General features: G+C 33.2%; 1 protein-coding gene across 1 annotated transcript in view; it reads right to left on the minus strand.

Moving 5' to 3' along the window:
• The window catches only part of CDH9 (cadherin 9), a 62,129-nt gene that overhangs the window by 14,893 nt on the left and 25,930 nt on the right, over positions 1-21,306 (minus strand). Inside the window, exons 2-6 of the mRNA XM_024578507.4 lie at positions 16,428-16,722; positions 11,040-11,159; positions 10,021-10,188; positions 7,700-7,887; positions 6,499-6,752 (exon numbers count right to left, since the gene is read on the minus strand). Of these exons, the coding sequence (XP_024434275.2) occupies positions 6,499-6,752; positions 7,700-7,887; positions 10,021-10,188; positions 11,040-11,159; positions 16,428-16,722 (1,025 nt within the window). The remainder of the gene's footprint in view (positions 1-6,498; positions 6,753-7,699; positions 7,888-10,020; positions 10,189-11,039; positions 11,160-16,427; positions 16,723-21,306) is intronic.

Genomic DNA, 21,306 nt, shown 5'->3' on the forward strand with positions numbered 1-21,306 from the left:
CATGGTGTCTACCACTCACACTGACTAGTCTAGTGAAGTTGTCGTTGTTCACTGATATGCATTCCAGTCCACTCACCTTGGCTGCCAGTTTACATGGATGTTGTGGAAACTGTTCTTATTATATTAACAATGGCTGGACTATTTCCAGGCAGACCTCATATATTCATCTCAAACATGGAATAGCTAAAACAATTTAAACATACGTTCTTAGGTTTTTTTCTGTACCTCACTCCCAAAATATGGAACCTTGGCTCTGTCACCTTCTTGTGGTCTTTTGGAAGGGTAATACAATGAATGATACAGCTGCCTGGATATGGTAGTATTCCCTCACTTTTTCAATAACTATTGTTGGAATTTCTTACATAATTATTATAAAAAGCATTTGATGAGTTTGGAAAGACTCCTATGACATACAGTAGCTGCCTAAGACTAGCTGTCTTCTGGTGTGGAAAATCCTAGGTAGAGGATATTTAGAAACCTAGATATATTAATAAATAATGAATATATAAAAATAAATAAACATATATGTATATCCGAAAAGCAAAAATTGTATTACTTTTAACCAAAAATTCATTGTCAGATAAGCAGCTGAGATAGTTCATATTTTTAAGGTTTCTATTAATGTATTAAAATGAAGGATGACGGTCATGTATATTTTTTAATCTCCATTGTTTATTGGTGCTAAAATTAAATTAAATAGATTGTTCAATTCAAGGTGTCACCTCAACTATAATTTAGCTCTGAGTGTGGGCTGAGTCACTGAAGTATTAAAATACTGTTTTATTTTTCTTAATTCTGCTTTAGAGTAAAAACATCCTGAAATAAAAACAAAGAGCCAAATAAAACAACTATATCCATGCATTGAATGGGACTCAATTTACAATATTCACCTATATATGTTTCTCTCCATTGTTGGAAAGATAAATAGCTAACCATTTTTTGCTTATGGCTGTTTGCATTGATGATCAAAGAGGAAAATAAATATACCTTTGCGCCCATCGCTACTTGCCCCAGATATTAGCACAAAGGTTTCTATAATGGAGAAATAGGTACCAGTTCTAACATTGTGCAAATCTAGCTTTGAGTCACTTGGAGCTTATATGAAGTCAGAATAAGTCAGAAATTCCGTTGCTGTACTCTTAGGTTCAAACTTGAAAGGCACTGCTTTCAAATTAAGAATTCAGGAAGATCCACCACTGTGATGATTTGGAAACCACTCACTTAAACATTAACACTACCAACTTCCAATATATATTCAGAAATTTGCCCTAGTGCAAAGAATGACCTGCCATTTTCCAAAGCCTGAGTATAATTTTCTTTTCCTTAGTAGCCAGTGTCCTATTTTCAACCTTCTGCTTTACCTATTAATAATAAACACACTGTATTATGGCAAATGACCAGAAAGAACCCAGTATCCACTTGACACAGGACAAAGCTATCTCTGTCCCAGCAGATGACCTACTAAAACATTTTCTTGACCTCTTCACATTGAATTCAAACAATAATTTTTAAAAAAATCACTGGTGTACTTTTTTTGAATGAGTATCTTCCTCAGAGACTGCATCCAATTGTACAGGCTGCAGATAGAGAGTAAAAAACAATCACAAGAAAACCAAACCCAGGGAAGCTGAAATCTGGTTTTAGTAGTTTGCTTTATTTTAAATGTTCTACCATTAACAAACACACATCAGAGCCCTGTATTTTCACCTACTATAAAATAAAACATGTAAATTAAATTGCAGACACCAGAACAAAATGATAACATGAAGAAATATGTCAAAGATAGCATTCCTTTTCCTTTACTTAATTTCAGGCACACTGCCAACTGATTCGATATCATTAAGCTATACCTATGAGTTTTCCTTCCCATGTCCTGCTTTTCAGAAATGTATCTTCTGGCTATGAATTGTGAAAACTCATTCCCCTGGAAAACGAGATGTGGCTATAAAGTTTGAACAAACTTTTGCAGATATTGGTGACTTTTTTCTAAATTATTATTTGAATCTCTGTGATAAAATCAGGAAATATCAGGGAGTCACATATATGAAAGCACTTATTCTCTTATTCTAGCTTTTGGTGGAACCAAGTACATTTTATCAAGGCATAACTCATTTCTCACTAGCAAGTTTGTTTTGGACTTACTCTCAATTTGACTGCAGGAAAAGATCTCTTTAAAATTTCATTGAACTTTAAATATTTTGAGCATAAAATAGGTGTGAAATGAGAGAACATGTTTTTTTTTCAGAACCCATAAAGTTTGTTATCAAACTTATAACCTGGGAAATTCATGATTACTAATAAAGTAAAGCAAAGCTGACAACAGGTGCTAATTGTAACCATAATCTCATACTGCAAGTGGCAGATATATTTCAGAAACTATGTTCAGTGAACAGATGTACTAGTGGGTGAGCATTAGTTCCTGAGCTTTGCACGGAAAATGTTTTTCCATGATGCTTACCATAGCCTATTCCTGCTCTGGGGGTCAGTCATCCTTCTAAACTCTATCAGAGCAAACAGAAGAGTCACACATTACAATTTTACCTCCTTGTTAAATTATTGCTGGGTTTTCCCACTGTAATTGGATATCTAAAGCATTTTTTTCATACATTTCTATGCTAACAGGAGGCAGCCTATATGATATATTTTCAGGAATGGCCTTAAGCATTGGCAGACTTGGCAATGTAATTTTAGTTACATATTTTGAGATTCATCTGTTTTCAAAGTTTTTCTTCTGTCATTTTTCTTGAGATTTTATAGGTAAGACTGCTGTTCATTGTCTTTTCAAGACTTTAAACCCCATAAAAACCAAACAGTTCTGAGAGAGCTTTGAACTTAAGTTCATTTATCAGCCACTTTTTTGGTTGCAAATTTTACTATTAGTTTTTGACCCAGAAATTTTACTTCTGAGATTGTACCTGGCTGCAATCAGATATAGAAGAGAAAAAGTGTGTGCAGAAACATTTTTCAATTTTTTTGACCCAGAAAGTTTACTTGTGAAATTGTATCCCAATATTACCAGACATAGAACAGGGTAAGTATGTGCACTCACACATGTGTGAATGTCTCCAAACAATCTGAAATCGTGTCAGTGATGTGTCACCTGCATGTTATTTTATGCAATAGAAGTTTAAGAAATAATGATATTGTCAAATATTCACAATTAATAAAAATACAGTCCTAAATGTATATTGTATGAGCCCTACTTAATTAAAAACAGTTAGAGATATAAATGTGTAGAAGTGTATTGTAATATCCACATATTTGGAATAACTCAAAATGTTGACCAATAAGTAAATAGATAAGCAAAGTGTGGCACTCCCATACATTGGAATTGGAAAAATAAATTGTTGATGCACACAATAATGTGGAACAATCTTAACAACATGGAACAATCTAAGATATTACTGTTATACTTAGTATATAAGTATATAAGTATAACTAACTATAACCTATATACTTAGTTACAGCTAAGTATATACACTTAGTTACACTAAGTGAAATAGCATAAGACAAAAGAGAATAAGCACAGTGTGAGTTCATTTGTATAAATTCAAGAAAATCCAATCTAATCAAATCCATATTGATAGAAAGAAGAATAGTGTTAGCCTGAGAATGAGGTTTGGTTCCAGGAAGTTTGAGAGTAAAGTATTACAAAGCAACGTGAGAAGAGCATTAAGATATTTGTACATCATCTTGATTTTGGTGATGTTTTAATGGGTGTATTAATATGCTAGACTTTATTGAATCATATCATTTATATTTTTGCAGTTTATTTTTGGTAATATTTCATTAGTTTTGTTAAAATGAAGAATAAAAATAAAGCCATAATTTTTAAGCGAAAGTGTCTATAGTGTGAGCTTATGTAATTCCATACTGTGGTCAATGGAAAAAGCAAAGAGAAACAAGACCGAAATCTGAGTGGACAGAAGTCCTGTTTTTCCTTTTGTATAATTTTGTCTTTGAGGACTGCTTTGTACCACTGAATTCAGTTGAATTAGTCGATGAATGAGGGACATTATATTAATTACCTTTAATTAATAAGTATAGTAAGAAAGCAGAGTAGGATATAGTTGCTAAAGAACTGGTTATACATTCAGATCAACAAGAGTTTGAGTCCTCCAGTTGCTAACTGTGCTGTGTTCTTGAGAAAGTTCCTTAAACTCTTTGCATCTCAGTTTATACTTCTGTAAAATTAGGGTGATAACAATAGTACCTACCTTATAAATTTGTAGTGAGGCATCAATGAGCTAAAATGTAAAGCTTTTTAGATAGTTCTTGTTCATAGCAAATGCTTAATAAACTAACAATCATTTTATGCAGGAAAATACAGGCAAACTGACAGTTTCATCATGATTTTCATGCAACAATTAGAGTCACAGAACATATATTTTGTTGCTTATTAGTTAATAATTAATAAAAAATTGTGTAAGGAGGAGTGTTAAACTGATACAGCTTGATGAAACTCCTGATGTTCTCTGAATAAACAAATACCGTTGGCAACATGCAGAAGTCGGAGTGTCTCAAGTTAACCAACATTCATTGAATTCCAAATACTTGAGATATCATACTAAAGGAATGGGAAAAGCATACGGAGATTATTAAAATTTGGTCTCATTCATACTGATGAATGCTCAATAGTTTGTCAACAGGGGTTTTTATCTGAAAGAGTTAATCTACTGCCACTTGTCCACACTTTTCTAACAGTAGGTGACATTCATAGACAAAAGTCACAGTCAATGACTTTTTAAAAGTATGAATGTGGAAATTTAACCGAAGACTTTGGTGCCTGAAAACCGGAAGAAATAAAGGCACAGCCAACATTAACTATTATTATTATTTAATTATTATTACTGAATCTGGCTAAAATCATCAAGGACAGATACTCATGCAGCATTTATAGCTAGCTATTGATAGGAACAATCCCTTATCATTTTATAATATGTGGTGATTTATTTCAATTGCAGTATTGCAAAAAATCTGAAAATACTTAAAGCTTTCTACTATTAATTAAAAAATAAGTGAACATATAACAGCCACATACAATTTCAATGAAATAAAAATAAACATTATTTTGGATATAAACATTCTGGTACACATATATAGAGCACTGGAGAAAGTAGATTACTATTCACTTCATTTTAGAAATTTTGTTTTATTTAATACAGGGATTTAAATAAATTTGACATATGCTGATAAAAATTGTCAGAGTAATCTATGAATTGCTAGTATTTTAAATCATGTTTGTAAATAATGTTGAATGGTACACATAATACATAAATATTCATTCATTTTAAAAATTCATTCATTTTAAAAATTTGAGTAAATTCTATTCTAATTAACCTAAAATTAACCAAGTATTTCAATCTTATATATATTTGGAGTATTAACTACACATTAAAATTTTATGAATTGTAATATATTAATCAACCAACAAAATAAATATCCATTAGAATATATTTAGTGAAACAAACATTGTTTTATAAATTAACACTGAGTAGTCATGACATCTTTTAAACATTAATAACTATATATTTAATATTGTGTTTATTAATTTTCCGTGTAATAGATAACATTAATTCTAGGAAATGTGGGTTTTTCCAATGCAAATTTAACCATTTATCTTCTTTAATTAAAAATTAAATTTTAACAAAACAGAATTGTATTCATTTTACTAGCCACACATTAACACATAATGCGTTATTTATCAGTCCTTCAGCATGCTGTGTCTTTGATATATCTACCCTTCTTCATTCACTCATCCTACATATCCGTTTATCATCTACAGTCTCCTTAAGTACCATGTATACAAATCATTTAAATTTCAGGCACATAGAAAGCTTTGAACTATTTACTATATTATTCAAATTTTGTGAAAGCATTACACTATACTGTATATCACTATACTAATTTTTAATATTTTTACAATTATCAAACTTTTTATTCTCTTTACTAATTTCACCATTAGCATATAATTGACACTAATTCTCCAATAGGCATTATATATGGTATCCCTAGTGACTGTCATCAAAAGAAGATATTCCAACAATGTCCAAGGTATAATATTTCTAGAAGAATAAATTTTAATTTATTTTTGATCACTTATTATTTGAACTATCATCTACCCAAGAAGTACCACAAGATAGAATCACAAGAACTAAGGGATGAAAAATCACAGACTCTGAAGACCAACAGCCTGATTTTCAAACTGAGCTTGACACGGACTAATTATCTGGCAAGTTATTTAAATGCTTAGTGTACTAGTCTTCTCATCTTCAGGAAGGTGTAATAAGATCCACCTTGTGAAGTGATGAGTTGAATTAAATATTAAGTATATGTAGAGAACTTAGAAGACAGTCTGGGTAAGAGTTTTTTATAGGAAAGTATTTGTACTTGATCAACTTGTACAAAGTACATTGTACAGTGTAATTTTTTTCACACAGCTTATAAATGGTGAGGATGTTATTTTTCTGCAAACTTAAATTTTCTCAAAATACTTACTTTATGAAATTATTCATGGCATCTGGATCATATGCTGTCACTTGTCCGATGATGCTGCCCTCCTTCACATCCTCATCTACCTCTATCAGGTAAGAGACTTTACTAAACACAGGAGGCTCATCGATGTCCTCCACGGATATTTTGACCACAGCTGTGTCTTTGAAAGGTCCCAGGTGTAGAAATCGTGGATCTGGGTGTGTGTTACTTGCATCCACTCTTAAAGTGTACAGCATTTTATTTTCAAAATCTAAATTCTGAAATTAAATAAAATAAAAATTAATCTAATAGAGCAGGCATGACAATGGAAGACAACTTCAATGTTTAATATCCAGCATTCTTAATTCTTTTTAAGTAATTTTCCCAATTATTACTTCATAGGTATAGCAAATAGGTTAGGAAATATTGCTGTGCCTTATGTTTATTTATAGGATGTAACTGAATATTATGAGAAACACATTAATACCAGTCCCCACGTAGTAGTACACTTCACATTTTCATGGTCACAGATTTATAATCTAATGTATACAAAGATTATTTATTATTATTATTATTATTAAAATTATACAAAGTTAAAATGAGAGGATATTTAGAGATTTCCAAAGTAGAGATTTACCAAACTATTAATATAAGTTTATCCCTGAGGTCCTACATTTCTAAAACTGGTATTATAAAAAGTATTAATCTTAACACTATGAAAAGCAAGAAATGAATGAAAGCAAGCAATCAGGACAAGAGAAAGTAATTAATATTTAACTGAATTATTTTATATAGAGCTTCAAAATATTCTCCCACATTACATTAACATCAAGAAATCCAACATAAAACAAATATCATCTTCAGATTTTATTACCTTGAATAGAACATGACATTTAAAACTTTAAATATGCATGAAACAAAGTGATGGCTGCATGCATATTTTTCCACTGTGGATAAACATAAAACAAGTACTTTGGAGGTTATCTAACCCTGGTTTGACTGGTGGCTTCTATACGCACAAGCAGTTGAGGTTTTGTATTACTTCTTAAGTGTCAATAAGGAAGGTGCTTAACTTGAAGTGAAATCACAACTATTCCCACTTCATGAAGGATAGACAGCATGTAAAGGGTGGGGAAATAAATCCTAGGCTTTTCTTCCCTTACCTGGAAAGCAAAAATCAACCATAAAGTGCTCAATGAAAAAATGAAGACAGCAAAAAAGAAACCTGTTTGACAGTTATAATCCCTTCCTGTGTATCCTTGTCAGTGAGGACGTCGAACACGTCAGCTCCTTCTCCTTCAGCAATGTGGTATTCCATCTCGGCATTCTCCCCCACATCGGGGTCACTGGCTCTTATTCTTCCAAGCTGGGTTCCGAGAGGTACAGACTCAGGGGAATGAAATTGATACGTACCTGAAAATTAAACAGGAGCTCTTCTGAACATTTCATCTTTAGATACCAAAAATCCTTTATTTCCTTTGTCCTTTCTACTTAAATAATTTTAAATTGGTAGAGTTTTTCATCATATTGAATTTTAAGCTGTCAAAAATTATAGATTTATTAAGTTGGAACAATAATTTATGGAGGCAGAGCACTCTCATTTTGTAAATGAGAAATATAAGTTCCAGAAAAACGAGTGAATGTCCCAAGGTTATTTAGATAATTGATTGTAGGCCTAGTATTAGACTCTAGAACTTTGAGGGCAAGAGCCAAATAAATCTTTTAAATAATTTAATACATATAAAAAGTGTATGACAATGTTGGAAGCTCTAGATAACCTGTAAATATTTAGATTTTTTAACTTCTCAAGCATTTGTTTTTATATTCTAAATCAGGGATAGACAATAAATTTATATTTTTATATATTATGTGTTAATGCCTTTAAGTGGGATATGACTGTTTCTGTTTCCTGCAAGTTTAGCCAACCACTATGTGCTAACCCTGAAAGCATTTGCCATCCCTGTGCTATCCCTGAAAGCATTTTTATATAGTTTCTGACTATGTATTCAAAATACAAATAGGAAAACAAATACAAAATATATCAATGAAAGTCAGAAAAATTTTTAAATAGTTCATATGTGCTGAACTCTATATAACTCTAAAACTGTTTAGTTAACTTATTCAATTCTAATATAGTTTTCTGAGGACCAAGGTAGGTATATTGTCTTCAGGGGTAAGGCTCAGGGAAGTCATCCTGTAAACTTGGGAAAAGCAGGATGCAGAACAAAGGCTCTCGGACTTCAAAGTCTGCTCTCTTTCCATTTTGCATGGTGGTTAGGAAGAGGGACTTCTAAATATAACTGCCTGGATTGAAATTTTCATCACTGGACAAATTAGTTAAATTCTCTAACCCTTGATTTCCACATCTATAAAATCATAATGATAATGATAGCAATGGACTTATAAGTTTGTTATAAAGATTGCATGAAATTATGCCTTTAATATGCTTAACTCAGGGATAGTTCTTGATTGCTGTTGTAGTTCCAAACCTTTTGCTAAGTTTATAACAGATCATAGAATTAGAGAATGACAAACCATTTGAGAATTCATTAAATCATACTTTTCGGTTTATATTTATGGAAACTGAAAACAAAGTCTAGATTTATGTTGACCAGGCTTACTATTCTTGTTCTTAGGAAACTTTATTTTTAACTTTTATCATATGTTTAAGTCCACCATCCAGAGCTGAATCATCGAATATTTTAAATTTGATTAACCTGGGAAAATGTTTTACTGTATTGGAATTGATGTCATGAATTTAAATTCAAGGTCTTTAACTGAACATTTTAAGATAAGGATCTCTATACCTTCATTTATTGCAGAATGGAAACAGTTTCAGCAGAGGGTGGGCATATCTTTCGGTAGGACCTCATGGCATACAAAAGGCTCTTGACTGAAAGAGCACTGACTGATTGAACCTTCACAAACAGGCAGCAGGTACCAGCAAACTTGAACATGTCTCAGATGCCATCACAGCGAACGTATACCATAACTCTTTGGGCCTCTAAGAAAATGCAAAATGCTGCCAACTGAAACAAAATGCATTGACTTTAATATGGTATCTGATTTCAGAGATTGGTAAAGCACCAAGTCTGTGTTTCAGAATCAATTCAATAAGGAAGTATAGTTCTTATGCACAGATAAGAGAACTGAGGCAAGAGGAATTGTAGACATGAGATTTGAAACCAGGCAGTGAGATTTGAGAATCTACACTCCTAACCAAGAAAGAGATTAAGGGGGGGAAAAAATGTTGGTCATAGTGAAGGTTGCAAAAGTCAGTCTGGAAAACTTTTACTACTCTTCCAAATGTAGAAGACAAAGTTACCAAAGAATAACATTCGCATGTTTTCTCTAACCACCTACTGCTCACTGATAAGAATGGTCACAATGACTTTGTTTCTGGCAAACTGTGATATTTGGTAGGGACAAATGTGGCAGAGTAGCCTCTATGAATAAACATGAAGTGAAACCACTAGTACAACCACTAGCCTGTGTGTGTTGGGGGGGGCAGGCCTTTGGACAGGAAACCACTGAGACCTCTCTTACTCTGGGGAAATCGAGGAGGGTTGTTGTTGACGTCTGTCAGAGTGATGTTCACCGTGGTGGTGCCAGAAAGGCCCCCCATCTGGCCGCCCATGTCCTTGGCTTGGATCACCACTTGGTACTGCTCCCTGTTTTCTCTGCTCATGTCTGGCAATGCCGTTTTTATAATGCCTTTTGGAAAAGTAGAAACATCGTTTATAATTCAATCACTGATTTTTAAACTTAAGCTCAGCAAGGTCCATTTTATAGAAGTTAAACATAACAAAAAGATAAAATGTTGGTGTACCTAAATGTGCACTTCAGTTTCTGACCAATTTAACATAATTGACAGAACAGAAATAATTCTTCCATTGGCTACCGTTCAGGAAATGAGTCTTTCTAAATCAACTTGATTATCTTTTGATTAATAAAACAATGAACTTCAAAAATCATCAGATCAGCTTAATTTTGATGATTGTCCCATTCTTTAGGTTTGAATATTTCCTATGACACATAAAGTGCTGAAGTTCTGTGACGTTAAAATTTACATTGCTTACGCTATTACAGTTGTTCCCTCTTTCTCTCCCTTTGCCCACCTCCACCAGGGCCCGCCTGCTCCCCTCCGTCAGTCGCTCCCCATGTCGTTGTCCATGTCCACGATTCACGCATTGATGTTCTTGGCTTAATCTCTTCCCCATCTTTCACCCAGCTCTCTCCTCTCCTCCGGCAGCAGCCAGTGTGTTCCATGTAACTATGCTTCTATTTCTGTTTTGTTCATTAGTTTATTGCATTCACTAGACCGAAACTCTTTGAAATTTTGTGTTTACTGTCACATATTTATACTCAATGAATAGTCCAAAGGGCTAATGATTCAAATAATGTCTATAAATTACAGGAAATGTGTTATTCACATGTAATAACTATAAGGAATTAAGTAAAAACATATAGTTAATAGCTAGCTTTTGAAGTATAGAAATATAGAAATTAATTGTGTATCCAGATGCATTATATAATGAGAAAGAGATCAGGCGAAATGCCGGTACCTGATTCCGGGTCCACTGAGAAATACGGCTGTCCTTGCAATATGCTGTAGACCACTTTGGCACTGTTTCCATAGTTGGCATCATCTGCATCCGTCGCAGTCACTTGTGTGACAGATGTACCTACGTGAAACCCGACCCAAACACAGACACTTAAATACTTCTGAATTAGAAACCATCTTCTCGCAAGTTTGCTACTGGTAGTGTGATGTGTTAGACCATGGTTAGTTTGAAGAAATTTGTTTAAATGATGTTGCCTGAACAAAAAACCAAAACTCTCATTTTTGTTTTTAATTCTTTTTTTAAATATAAATACTCCTTGCATTCATGGCTTGAGCTAGCTCAAAATCCAACACATCTTGTATCACAATGATGAATACAATTAGACAAATGCTACTTTTTACTCTGGTAAATTAACTGTATATTGTAAATAGAATGAAAACGGAGAGGCCCTTTTTAACGAAAAACAAACAAGCAAACAAAATGACATAAAATTGACCTCCAATGTTTTTTATATGCAATATATACATATGTAATGATTAAGTGTTGCCTCCTTTAAAATGTAGCTAGCAGTCATATTTGATTATACCTGTTGATAAGCTGCTACACGTTATTATTGTCTGCACACATGTAAATCAGTAGACATTTCCTTTACAATGAAAAAATGTATAATTCTGTAGTGTGCAATACTATAATTTAACATTAATCTCTTTAATTTTCTTTTATAAAATTTAAATTATTTTCTTTGAACTTTGTCACAAATAATTTTCTTTAAAAGATTTTTAAAAGTCTCAAAGGAGTTAGCTAAACATAATACAATATGTTGACAAACTTTTCTGATATTTCACTATTTCTTACTTTATAGAGAAATTTATATTTCTCTATAAAGAGACAAAGCATAATTGTAAAACTACTATTAACTGAAGCTTACTTTGGGAAAAATGAGTTTGTATGACATTGTCCAATATACTGCATATATTTTTTCAAATGTTTGACTCATTCTTACATAGGTTTTAATATTCTTTACCACAATGCCCTGCCATGCACCCCACATATATTACACACTCATACCTTGTCTAATTGAGTTGTGTGGTGAATGTTTTCAAGTTTTACATGTATATGTAAGTGCAAATTCAAAAAATTAATATGTTGTACATGAAGATTAAACTAACAGCTCACTTCACGCCAACATGTTTAAGGTGATAAATTCAGCAGACTTCTGTGTTCTCAAAATTAATTATCAAAAAATGAGCTCAGTTCTTCTTCTTGTGGTCTATGTTTCCTCAACTGCAATGGAGTTGGGGTGTCCTGTGAGAAGTTACATGACAACTAACTTAGTCAATTCCAGATGTACTCTTTTATTATGTGGAAAATACCACTAATACACTAGTGTCCTATTTAGACCAAAGTAAAGCAATGCCCCCCCACACACATTACAATGTGCAGGGTTCTTGACACTTGATTTGTATTATTACTTTATCTTAATAATAAACATAGTGCTGGGCCCTGCGGTATCTAGCGGTGGCTAATGATCACACACCTAGGAGGTGATAGGGATGGGATTCAACCTCGCCAGTCTGAGTAAAGAAACTTCATTCTAAATACTTTCCTAAATGGCCTGTCTGATGTTATGGGCATTATGGTACATGTTGTATATCGAATTCACAGGTGGTGAACCTCTAACTATGTTCCTGAATTAGGACATATCCCATTTTTCATTTTATATCTTCACATAGTACCCAGATCATGCATTCTGCTCAGACGATGATAATGTGTTTCACATTTCAAGAGTTAATTAGAATCACTGGATTTCGACTAAAAAGGGAGAGGGGCACATGATTCTGATAATTAAAATGAAATATTGCATATGATTTTGAGAGGAACATGAGCAGAGGGAAAAATCAAGAAGAGTAGGTGAGAAAGAAAAAGGAGATGCAAATGTATTGAGAAAAGTAAACAGGAAGAAGAGAACAGTACAGAGAGTGTCAGAGGATAGCATTGGAAAGAAGGGTCTAGTGTACAAAAGAAATTTTACTTTTTGCATTAGAGTCTATTTACCCCCAAAGTTAATAGTTAGTTTTTCAACTCTTTGACTTAAATCAAATTCACTAATATATTAAAAATAATATTAGAATTAAATCATTGTGTATTTATTTATTTGTAGAGGCATTCCTTATTATTTGATGATGCATGGGCTTTAACTATGGGTGTGTGGGTTACACATAGTCTGAAGGAGCTGCTAAGTACCATCCTTTTAGTGCTGCCCTGTGAGGGTTTATTTGTATAAGGAAAAGAAGAGGAAATCACATCTGCAAAATTATAATGAGTTTATCCTTTTTAAAATTACATAGGAGAGTAACTTGCTAAAAAATGTTAGAAAATCTTACTGTAAAATGCAGTTCCTTCCTCCCATGTCTACTCTTATTTGTATTTAATTTTTCCGAGGGAGGGAGACATTCTAATTAAAAGAATAAAATTAGAAAAATGCTGCTTTTGAGGAGTTACTAAGACTCTAATAATAATAGAAGTTTTTCGAACTATGCTTTGCCTAAGCATAACAATTTTATAGCAGAGAAAAATAGTTAAGCATTATATTTATCCTGCTCTTTGTCATTTATCAACCTTTTAAAAAGATTTTATTTATTTATTTGAGAGACGGAGGGAGAGAGGGAGAAAAACATCAATATATTGCAGAAAACAGATTGATTGCCTTTTGTATGCCCCCAGCTGGGGACCTGGCCCACAACCCAGGCCTGTGCCCTAACCAGGAATCAAACCAGCAACTCTTCTGTTAGTAGGCTGATACTCAATCCACTGAGCAACACCAGCCAAGGTCCTACCTTTAAAAAAAAATTAGTATAGTAATAAACTCTTTGTGTATTGTGGAGCAAGTTAGTTTAACTCTTTGGGGCTCATTTTTACTTATTTATTAAAATATATGAAAAATCAAGTATATCTTCCACATGTAAATATTGTATATATTTAAGATAGATACACATATAAAGTCTCTGGGTGGGCCAAGGAAGAAGCAAGTAATGTTGTGATGTTAATATGAATAATAAAGAATAATAACTATCCTGTATAAATAGGACTAAGACTTCCTTGCAGTTCTTATCTTTATTTGTTAGTACCGAAAACTGCAACCAGAGCCACACTGTTGCCTGCTTTATTTTTTAGGTTTTTTTTTTTTGTAATTATAGAAATGGAAGAAATGCAATTGGCAATGGTCCAAATTCTTATTTTTTAATGCCTGGAGTTATCAGAAAATTCACTGCCCACAATTTAAATCTTATCTAAATAAAGTATGGATTGCTTTATAGGAAGGATGTTTTGGACAAGATTACAAGCAAGCCCTCTTCCATGCAAAAACTTGTATATTCTCTATTTTATTGCAAGCATTGAGCAAGAGGAGGGCTTTTAAAAAATAAAATACAGACGTGCTTGGTCCGCTCCTGGTCTTACTGCATACATCACAAGTACTAACAGAATCTAGACTGTATTTGTATTTCAGGTGAGGAAGAACGTGTTTGAATTAGGTCTATGGGGGGCTGTCAAAAGCAGGTTTACAGCTGTGAATACATGAAATGGAGTTCATTCTTGTATTATTATGCATTAATTATTGTATTATTTGTTTGTATTGTAACTGTAAACCTACTTTTGCCCACCCCTGTATGGGTGATGATATTACATTAAATGCACAAAATAATATATGAGAAAACCCAGGTCATTTAGTTTAAAGAGCAATAGACTCTAACAAATGTTGTGATTTTTAAAATGAGGCAATGCATTGAAAATTCAAAATTTTACAAATTTAATGCCATTATTATCAAAATATATTATAACCAAATATCTTTGTCATCTCAATTATGCTTTTTTACTCCTATAGGTGTATCAAACCTTTTCAGAGAAGGAAAAGTGAAAGTTTGTGTACTGTTAAGTGTCAAAATATCTGACAAAATGTATATAACAAGAAAAGCATTAATGTTTTTTTAAGAATACCAAGCTGCATTAGAATGTTCCTTAGCAGCAAGTTGAGGTGGAGAGTCCAGTTTTTAGATGCATCTCCATCCCACGTGTAATCCCACAAAGAGAACATGATGCATATCTGCGCCAGCCCACTGGGGGACCTTCCTGGACCACTCCAGTGCATTTCATGGAACTGTACCAGGACAATACATATTTTAAATTATTGAAGAGAACACAGCTGCCCATATTTCATCTGAGGCTTTATGATTGTTTAGGACTCATTTTAATTTCATAAGTCCCTTTCGTATTATTGAAATGAATGCCTGAAAAGGCAGCAGAACTGCAGTTTTCTCAGACAGATGGGATTTCCTTTGCTGTTAGAGGAAATTATAGCTTTTTTAACAAACTCTTTGTTCTTCTGACTAAATGACAAAAAGTTAAGAAACACTTTTAGATCAGTCACTCAGTAAAGGTGGGTATGTTTGTTTTCTTCATAAAATTATTTTAGATTGAAAAAATGCATTAATTAGCATAATGTCAAAAGTATATACTTAAAGCTGATTTTTAAATACTATTCAAATAAATAGCATGAATTTGTGAAAATCAGCTCAGTTTGGATATTACAGTAAGCTTATTTTTGATGTTTATTTTTAGAACTATGTTATGATTTAAAAGTCAGCTCTTACCTCACTAACAAATCTAAACTTTTCATAAAAGTGGAGTTAAAGGTAGTCAAGACACACAGATTAAAAAAAAAAAACAGTACATACCAAGTGGTATTTAAAATTCTGGGTACCCTTAAAAATGAAATAATTATTTTCAGTTTGCATGATAGTAACTGAAATGACATATGAGTAAAAAGACTTGAAATATTGCTGTTATGCTACCAAGTCATTTGATCTTAATTCAGTTGCTTAATCTTTCTGAATCAGGGGTTCCTAATGAACAGAATGGGGATTTGAAGTTGTATTTCCCACGCCTACAACATTATGTTGTTCCAGCCATCAGATGAGATGATCAAAAGAAATTTGTCAAAGGCAAGAGCATTACTTGTTATTATGCAAAATAATGCAAGCAAAACTCTCCCAAACTACTGATACTTTGTATTCCTTTCATGTTAGACAAAAAATATACTCAACTCGACTGCCATTTGAATGGCAGTCGAGTTGAGGTGAAAGTGGTTGAAATGCAACAGAATAACTGTCCTCACTACTAATCACTTTAGATATGGATTACAACATAGCAAGAAACATTAAAATATATAGCATTGGAAATACTTAAAAGTGGGATAGATAACACTAAATACTAGTTTTAGTTATAGTTCTTATCCTGAAAGAGGCTATACATCATATATCTGAATGTCTATAATATTACCGTAGCAAACACATAAAAAGGTTAGTTTACATGGATTAACATAATACCTACCTACTCCAGACATCTCAGGAACACTGGCAGTGTATAAGTCTTTTGTGAATTTTGGTTCATTGTCATTGATATCATGTATTTTAATGATAAATTCAGATTCAGGTTCCACCTGCCGCCCCGTCTTTCTGTCTATAGCCTTGGCACGAAGAATGTACAGGGATTTTTCTTCTCTGTCTAATTTCTTTGCAGCATGAATATCTCCTGTATTTTCATCTATGACGAATATACTGCCAGCCCCATCTCCTGTTAATATGTATTTTAAATTTCCATCTCCTTTATCTTGGTCAGTGTGAAGCTTTAAAGAAGTAGAAACAACAAAAAAAGAGTTCTATAAATATATACAACGTTATTAAAGAAAAAATAGTTTGGCACAAATCAACTTATCTCCACATAACCTCACTGGAACAATGATTGCAATGGTTATCTTGTCACTGTGGGAAAACTCAACATTTTAGTTTTATCATTCTCAAAACTTTTCAATAATTATATTTATATACTATAGGGACTAAAATAAAATATGATGAAAATGAATATATCTTTTTTCAAAGCACACTGTTTCAGAAATATTTTTGAACAGAATGTTACTGAGATATAAACCTCTAGTACATTAACAAGAAAAAAGTTTATTAACCTAGGTCTTGAGTGCAAAATACTAATAGACTCTTGACTGCATTTAAAATCACTAAAGTCAGAGAAGTAATATGAGGAATTTCTGAACTTGTAATGCTGATAAGTTTAGGAAAAATATTTTAATTTTAAAGTGGTTTAGCTCCTTACGGCATATGTTGATAGAGGCACAGTTTCTGTCACGAGAGAGTCCAGTCGAGAGAGGGCTTTGATCTTGTATGTTAGTCTCCATAAGACTTGGGAAGGGTGCTCTTTCAAACACAGTGTTCCTACCTTCTTTTTTTGAAAGTAACATTTTATAGACATTTGAAATTTCAAGTGATGCAGGGCTTTTCTACTGGCCATATAAATAATTTCATAAAAATATTAGGATTTTTCATAAATTATCTTTCTTCTGATACATAGACAACATCTTAGTAATCAACTTCTTAATGCAGAAGGCTGTTCATTGGGTATTTAAAACAGGTAAAGTGAATCAAGTATTCACGGAAAGTTTACATTGGAAAAAAATCTTAACATGTTTGCAAACTTAACTGTCCGGAAACCTGCACCTTAGCTGCCCTGTCCCTGCTATGTTATCTTCACTTATATACTGCACAGTTTTCGTTCCATCCTGGCTCTACCTATTTCTTTGGTTCCGTATTCCACCTGTTAATTATCTGACTACGTAAATCTGTTTTTTATGTTAGCCAAAATGAAAAACTTGGAATTCACATTTTCCTCCTCCTTTGCTTTTCACTCCAATGTGAAAACAACCATCTGCAGCCTTTTTTCTCTGAAATACCTTCCTCACTCATCTATCTGCTTCCATTGGCATAGTAGCACCCTTATTGTGTTTTCTGTCATATCTTAGCTAGGCCACTACTACAATCTCCTAAATGAAACCTGCCTCCTCTCTGGCTCTACTCCAAACAGTTTCTCACACTAAAGAAGTTGTATCTACATCGCAAATTGGTCATACTGGCTCCAGCTTAAACATTAGTAAGGCACAGTGCAATAAAAATCATGAAGCTAGCCTCACAAACCAGTGTTAGCCTCATGCAAATGTCGGTGTTATATTGGGCAAATGGTGTGTGTGTCTGTGGACGTGTGTGTTTACTAAATTTGTTTTATTAATGGGCATGATATTCCTTTTAAAAACAATATTTACTTTTATTGTAATTCTAATTTCTTGGACGTTGTAGCCTTGTTTATACATCATCCGTAATCCAGTCCTCATCCCAATATGTGATGCTACCACCTTTACCACTTTAGCTAAGCATTCTATATAAACCCACTTTTTTTGCCTTATTTTATTTTCTTCACTTCTGAGAACTGTTCCAGACTTATACCTCATGTTGGCATATGTTTCTCTCACCCTTTAACATCCTTCCTCTTCTCTGCATTTTCCCCAAGTAAATATTTATCATATCTCATTTTAAAATTTTCTTCTTAGGGATGCCTTTCCTGACTCCACAGAGACCCTCAAATGCTGATGCAATGAAGTCTGTAGATTAAAATAGACATGACTGCTCTGTAATTATAAAGCACATTTCACTTTTCTATTATGATATTCATCACACTTGAAATTGTTTACCATGCCCACTAAACTGCAAAATACAAAAGAGGTTCTTTTAAAATGCTAGAATCTCAACACATTCTATCCCAAGTATTTCCTCCTTTTTAAACAGTATGTTTTCACATACACACAACAGGTTTAATTGTAATTTATTACTAGAAAAATCAGGAAATATATAATGTAAAGCTTCTTTTTCATATATTACATCTTAAAAATTTCTATGTCAACAACATTCTTTAATGACTGGATTTTATGGATATTTTTCAAGCTATTTTGTAACAAATATTGTTAAACATATGTCCTTGTGTTACAAGTATTTTTCTTCTAAGAGGGAAACAGAAAAGATACTTTTAATGAGAGGGAATTATGAGGAAAGGATGAAAAACATAGATAGATGGGTAGATTGAGAATTGATATGTATGACAAGCCCTAACTTGGCAAAACCTGTAGGAAGCTAAAGTTTTCACCTTATGAATTTGGTTAGGCTAATTAACTAACATACAATGGCATTATTTTTAGCCATTAAAATCATGATTGTACATGTGTGTGTGTGTACATATATGGACATAAATCATTTAAGATATTCATGTTAAAATACATGATATAGTCTAAACTTTTTACATATTTTTATAAAAATACTCAACGAATATATAATATTGAAAACAGTTTTATAGTTTATAAATATTTTATTTTAAAATATTAAATATTTTGTATATTTCATACAATATTTATATTAATTTCTCTGAATAGCTTATATTCAATTAAAAATTTCAAGGAAAATTCAGTATTAAAATTATGGTGTTTGCACAGAAGATGATGTCCAAGAGAAGTTAAAATATTAATGGAATTACAAGATTTTCAGAGTAATTATGTTGTCTAAATTTATTAAAATTCAGTTATAAAATAAAATATTTGGATGAATTATTTTAGTAATTCAAATATTAAAATCCCTATTTAGATTAACTTATTCATACTTGTTTTAGTTTCTGTCATGATATATATGCCCTTTATTCTGTTAATTTAGAGCACCATTAAAAAATTTCATACATAATTAAATACATATTTTAAAACAGTGTCTTTAATTCAAAATTTAATTTTAAGAATGAAAACTCCTAATGGTTATTTTCTTATGCAATATTACAAAACTTCAACTACTATCCTGAAATACTGAAATTATTTATTAATTACATTATTAAATTTAAATCATACATTCAGCCCTGGCTGGTGTGGCTCAGTGGATTGAGCACTGGCCTGCAAACCAAATAGTTGCTGGTTTGATTCCCAGTCAGGGTACATGCCTGGGTTGTGGGCCAGGTCCCAGTAGGGGGCTCATGAGAGGCAACACGCATTGATGTTTCACTCCACCTTTTTATGCCCATGGTGTCCACTCTACACTGCTTTCTCTCTCCCAGGCTGCACCTGCGGTTTCACAAGGAATTCCTTCAATCAGCTAAAATAAGAAAAGTCTTGGACCTGATTTAGAGATACTTCTACATGATATTCAGGCATCACTAAATAGTGGTTAGCTGAATCATTATAGTCCTCTTTCTGGAACATCCTTAAAGGACAGTGGTGAGGAGAAATCCTCTCAGTAGGCAGAGCTTCAGGCAGTACATCTGGTTGTATCAATTCATGAGCTGTCACTAATGGTGTGGTTGGATGTTCAACAAGTTGAAAAGACTATGATTTTAAAAAATGGTGAAAAGGAAATTTGAGGAAGAATCTTCTGGGCATATCTCTTTAAAAGTGCAAAAAACATGCATCCCCTGAGAATGCTCACCAAAGAATGACTTCAGTAGACTAGAATCTTATTAACAAGGAGATAGGATGAACTGTCCTGCGTGTACCAGTCTGCCTCTTTCCCCAGCCACGCCTGCCATCTCATGGGCTCATGAACAAACTGGCCACTGTGGCAGGGATGGAAGTTCTGCATGATCTCAGCTGCACTGACATCCTCACTCAGGGCCATCTGGCCACTGCTGAATGCCTAAGCTGCCAGCCCCTGACTAACAGCGAGCTCCTGAGATGACACCATTCCAGGGGAAGCAGATTGATTACATTGGGCTGATTCCATCATGGAAAAGGCAATGTTTTATTGTTACTGGAGTAGACACTCTGGATTTGGATTTGTCTTCCATGAACATAATGCTTCAGCCAAAGTTACCATCATGGACTTACAGGATGTGTTACCATCACCATGATAAAAAACACAACATCGCTTCTAATCAAGGAAATAACTTCACAGCAAAAGTGAGTGGAATGGGAACGGAATGCTCATGAAATTCATTGGTTTTACAATGGTTCACCTTATCCTGACTTGACAGAATTGTGGAATGGCCTTCTGAAGACTCAATCACTATGACGGTGAGGAGCCAATACCTACAGGGCTGAAGCAAGTCTCTATAGAAGGCTGCATATGCTCCAGATCAGCATCCAGTATATGGTACTGGACTCACAGGTCTAAAAATCAAGAGATCAGAACAGTTGTGGCACCACTATTATTATTAGCGACCCACTAGCAACATTTTTGTTCCCAGTTCCAGAAATCTTATAATATGATGGACTAAATTTTTTAAATTCCAGAAACAGGAATGTCTACAAAGAGATAGAAAAATGATTCCATTGAACTGGAGAACAAGTCCTTGGCCACTTTAGATTCTTCATGCTTCTCAATCAACAGGCAAAGAAAGGAGT

This window comes from Desmodus rotundus, chromosome 1 (assembly GCF_022682495.2).
Source record: "Desmodus rotundus isolate HL8 chromosome 1, HLdesRot8A.1, whole genome shotgun sequence".
Classification (NCBI taxonomy): domain Eukaryota; kingdom Metazoa; phylum Chordata; class Mammalia; order Chiroptera; family Phyllostomidae; genus Desmodus; species Desmodus rotundus.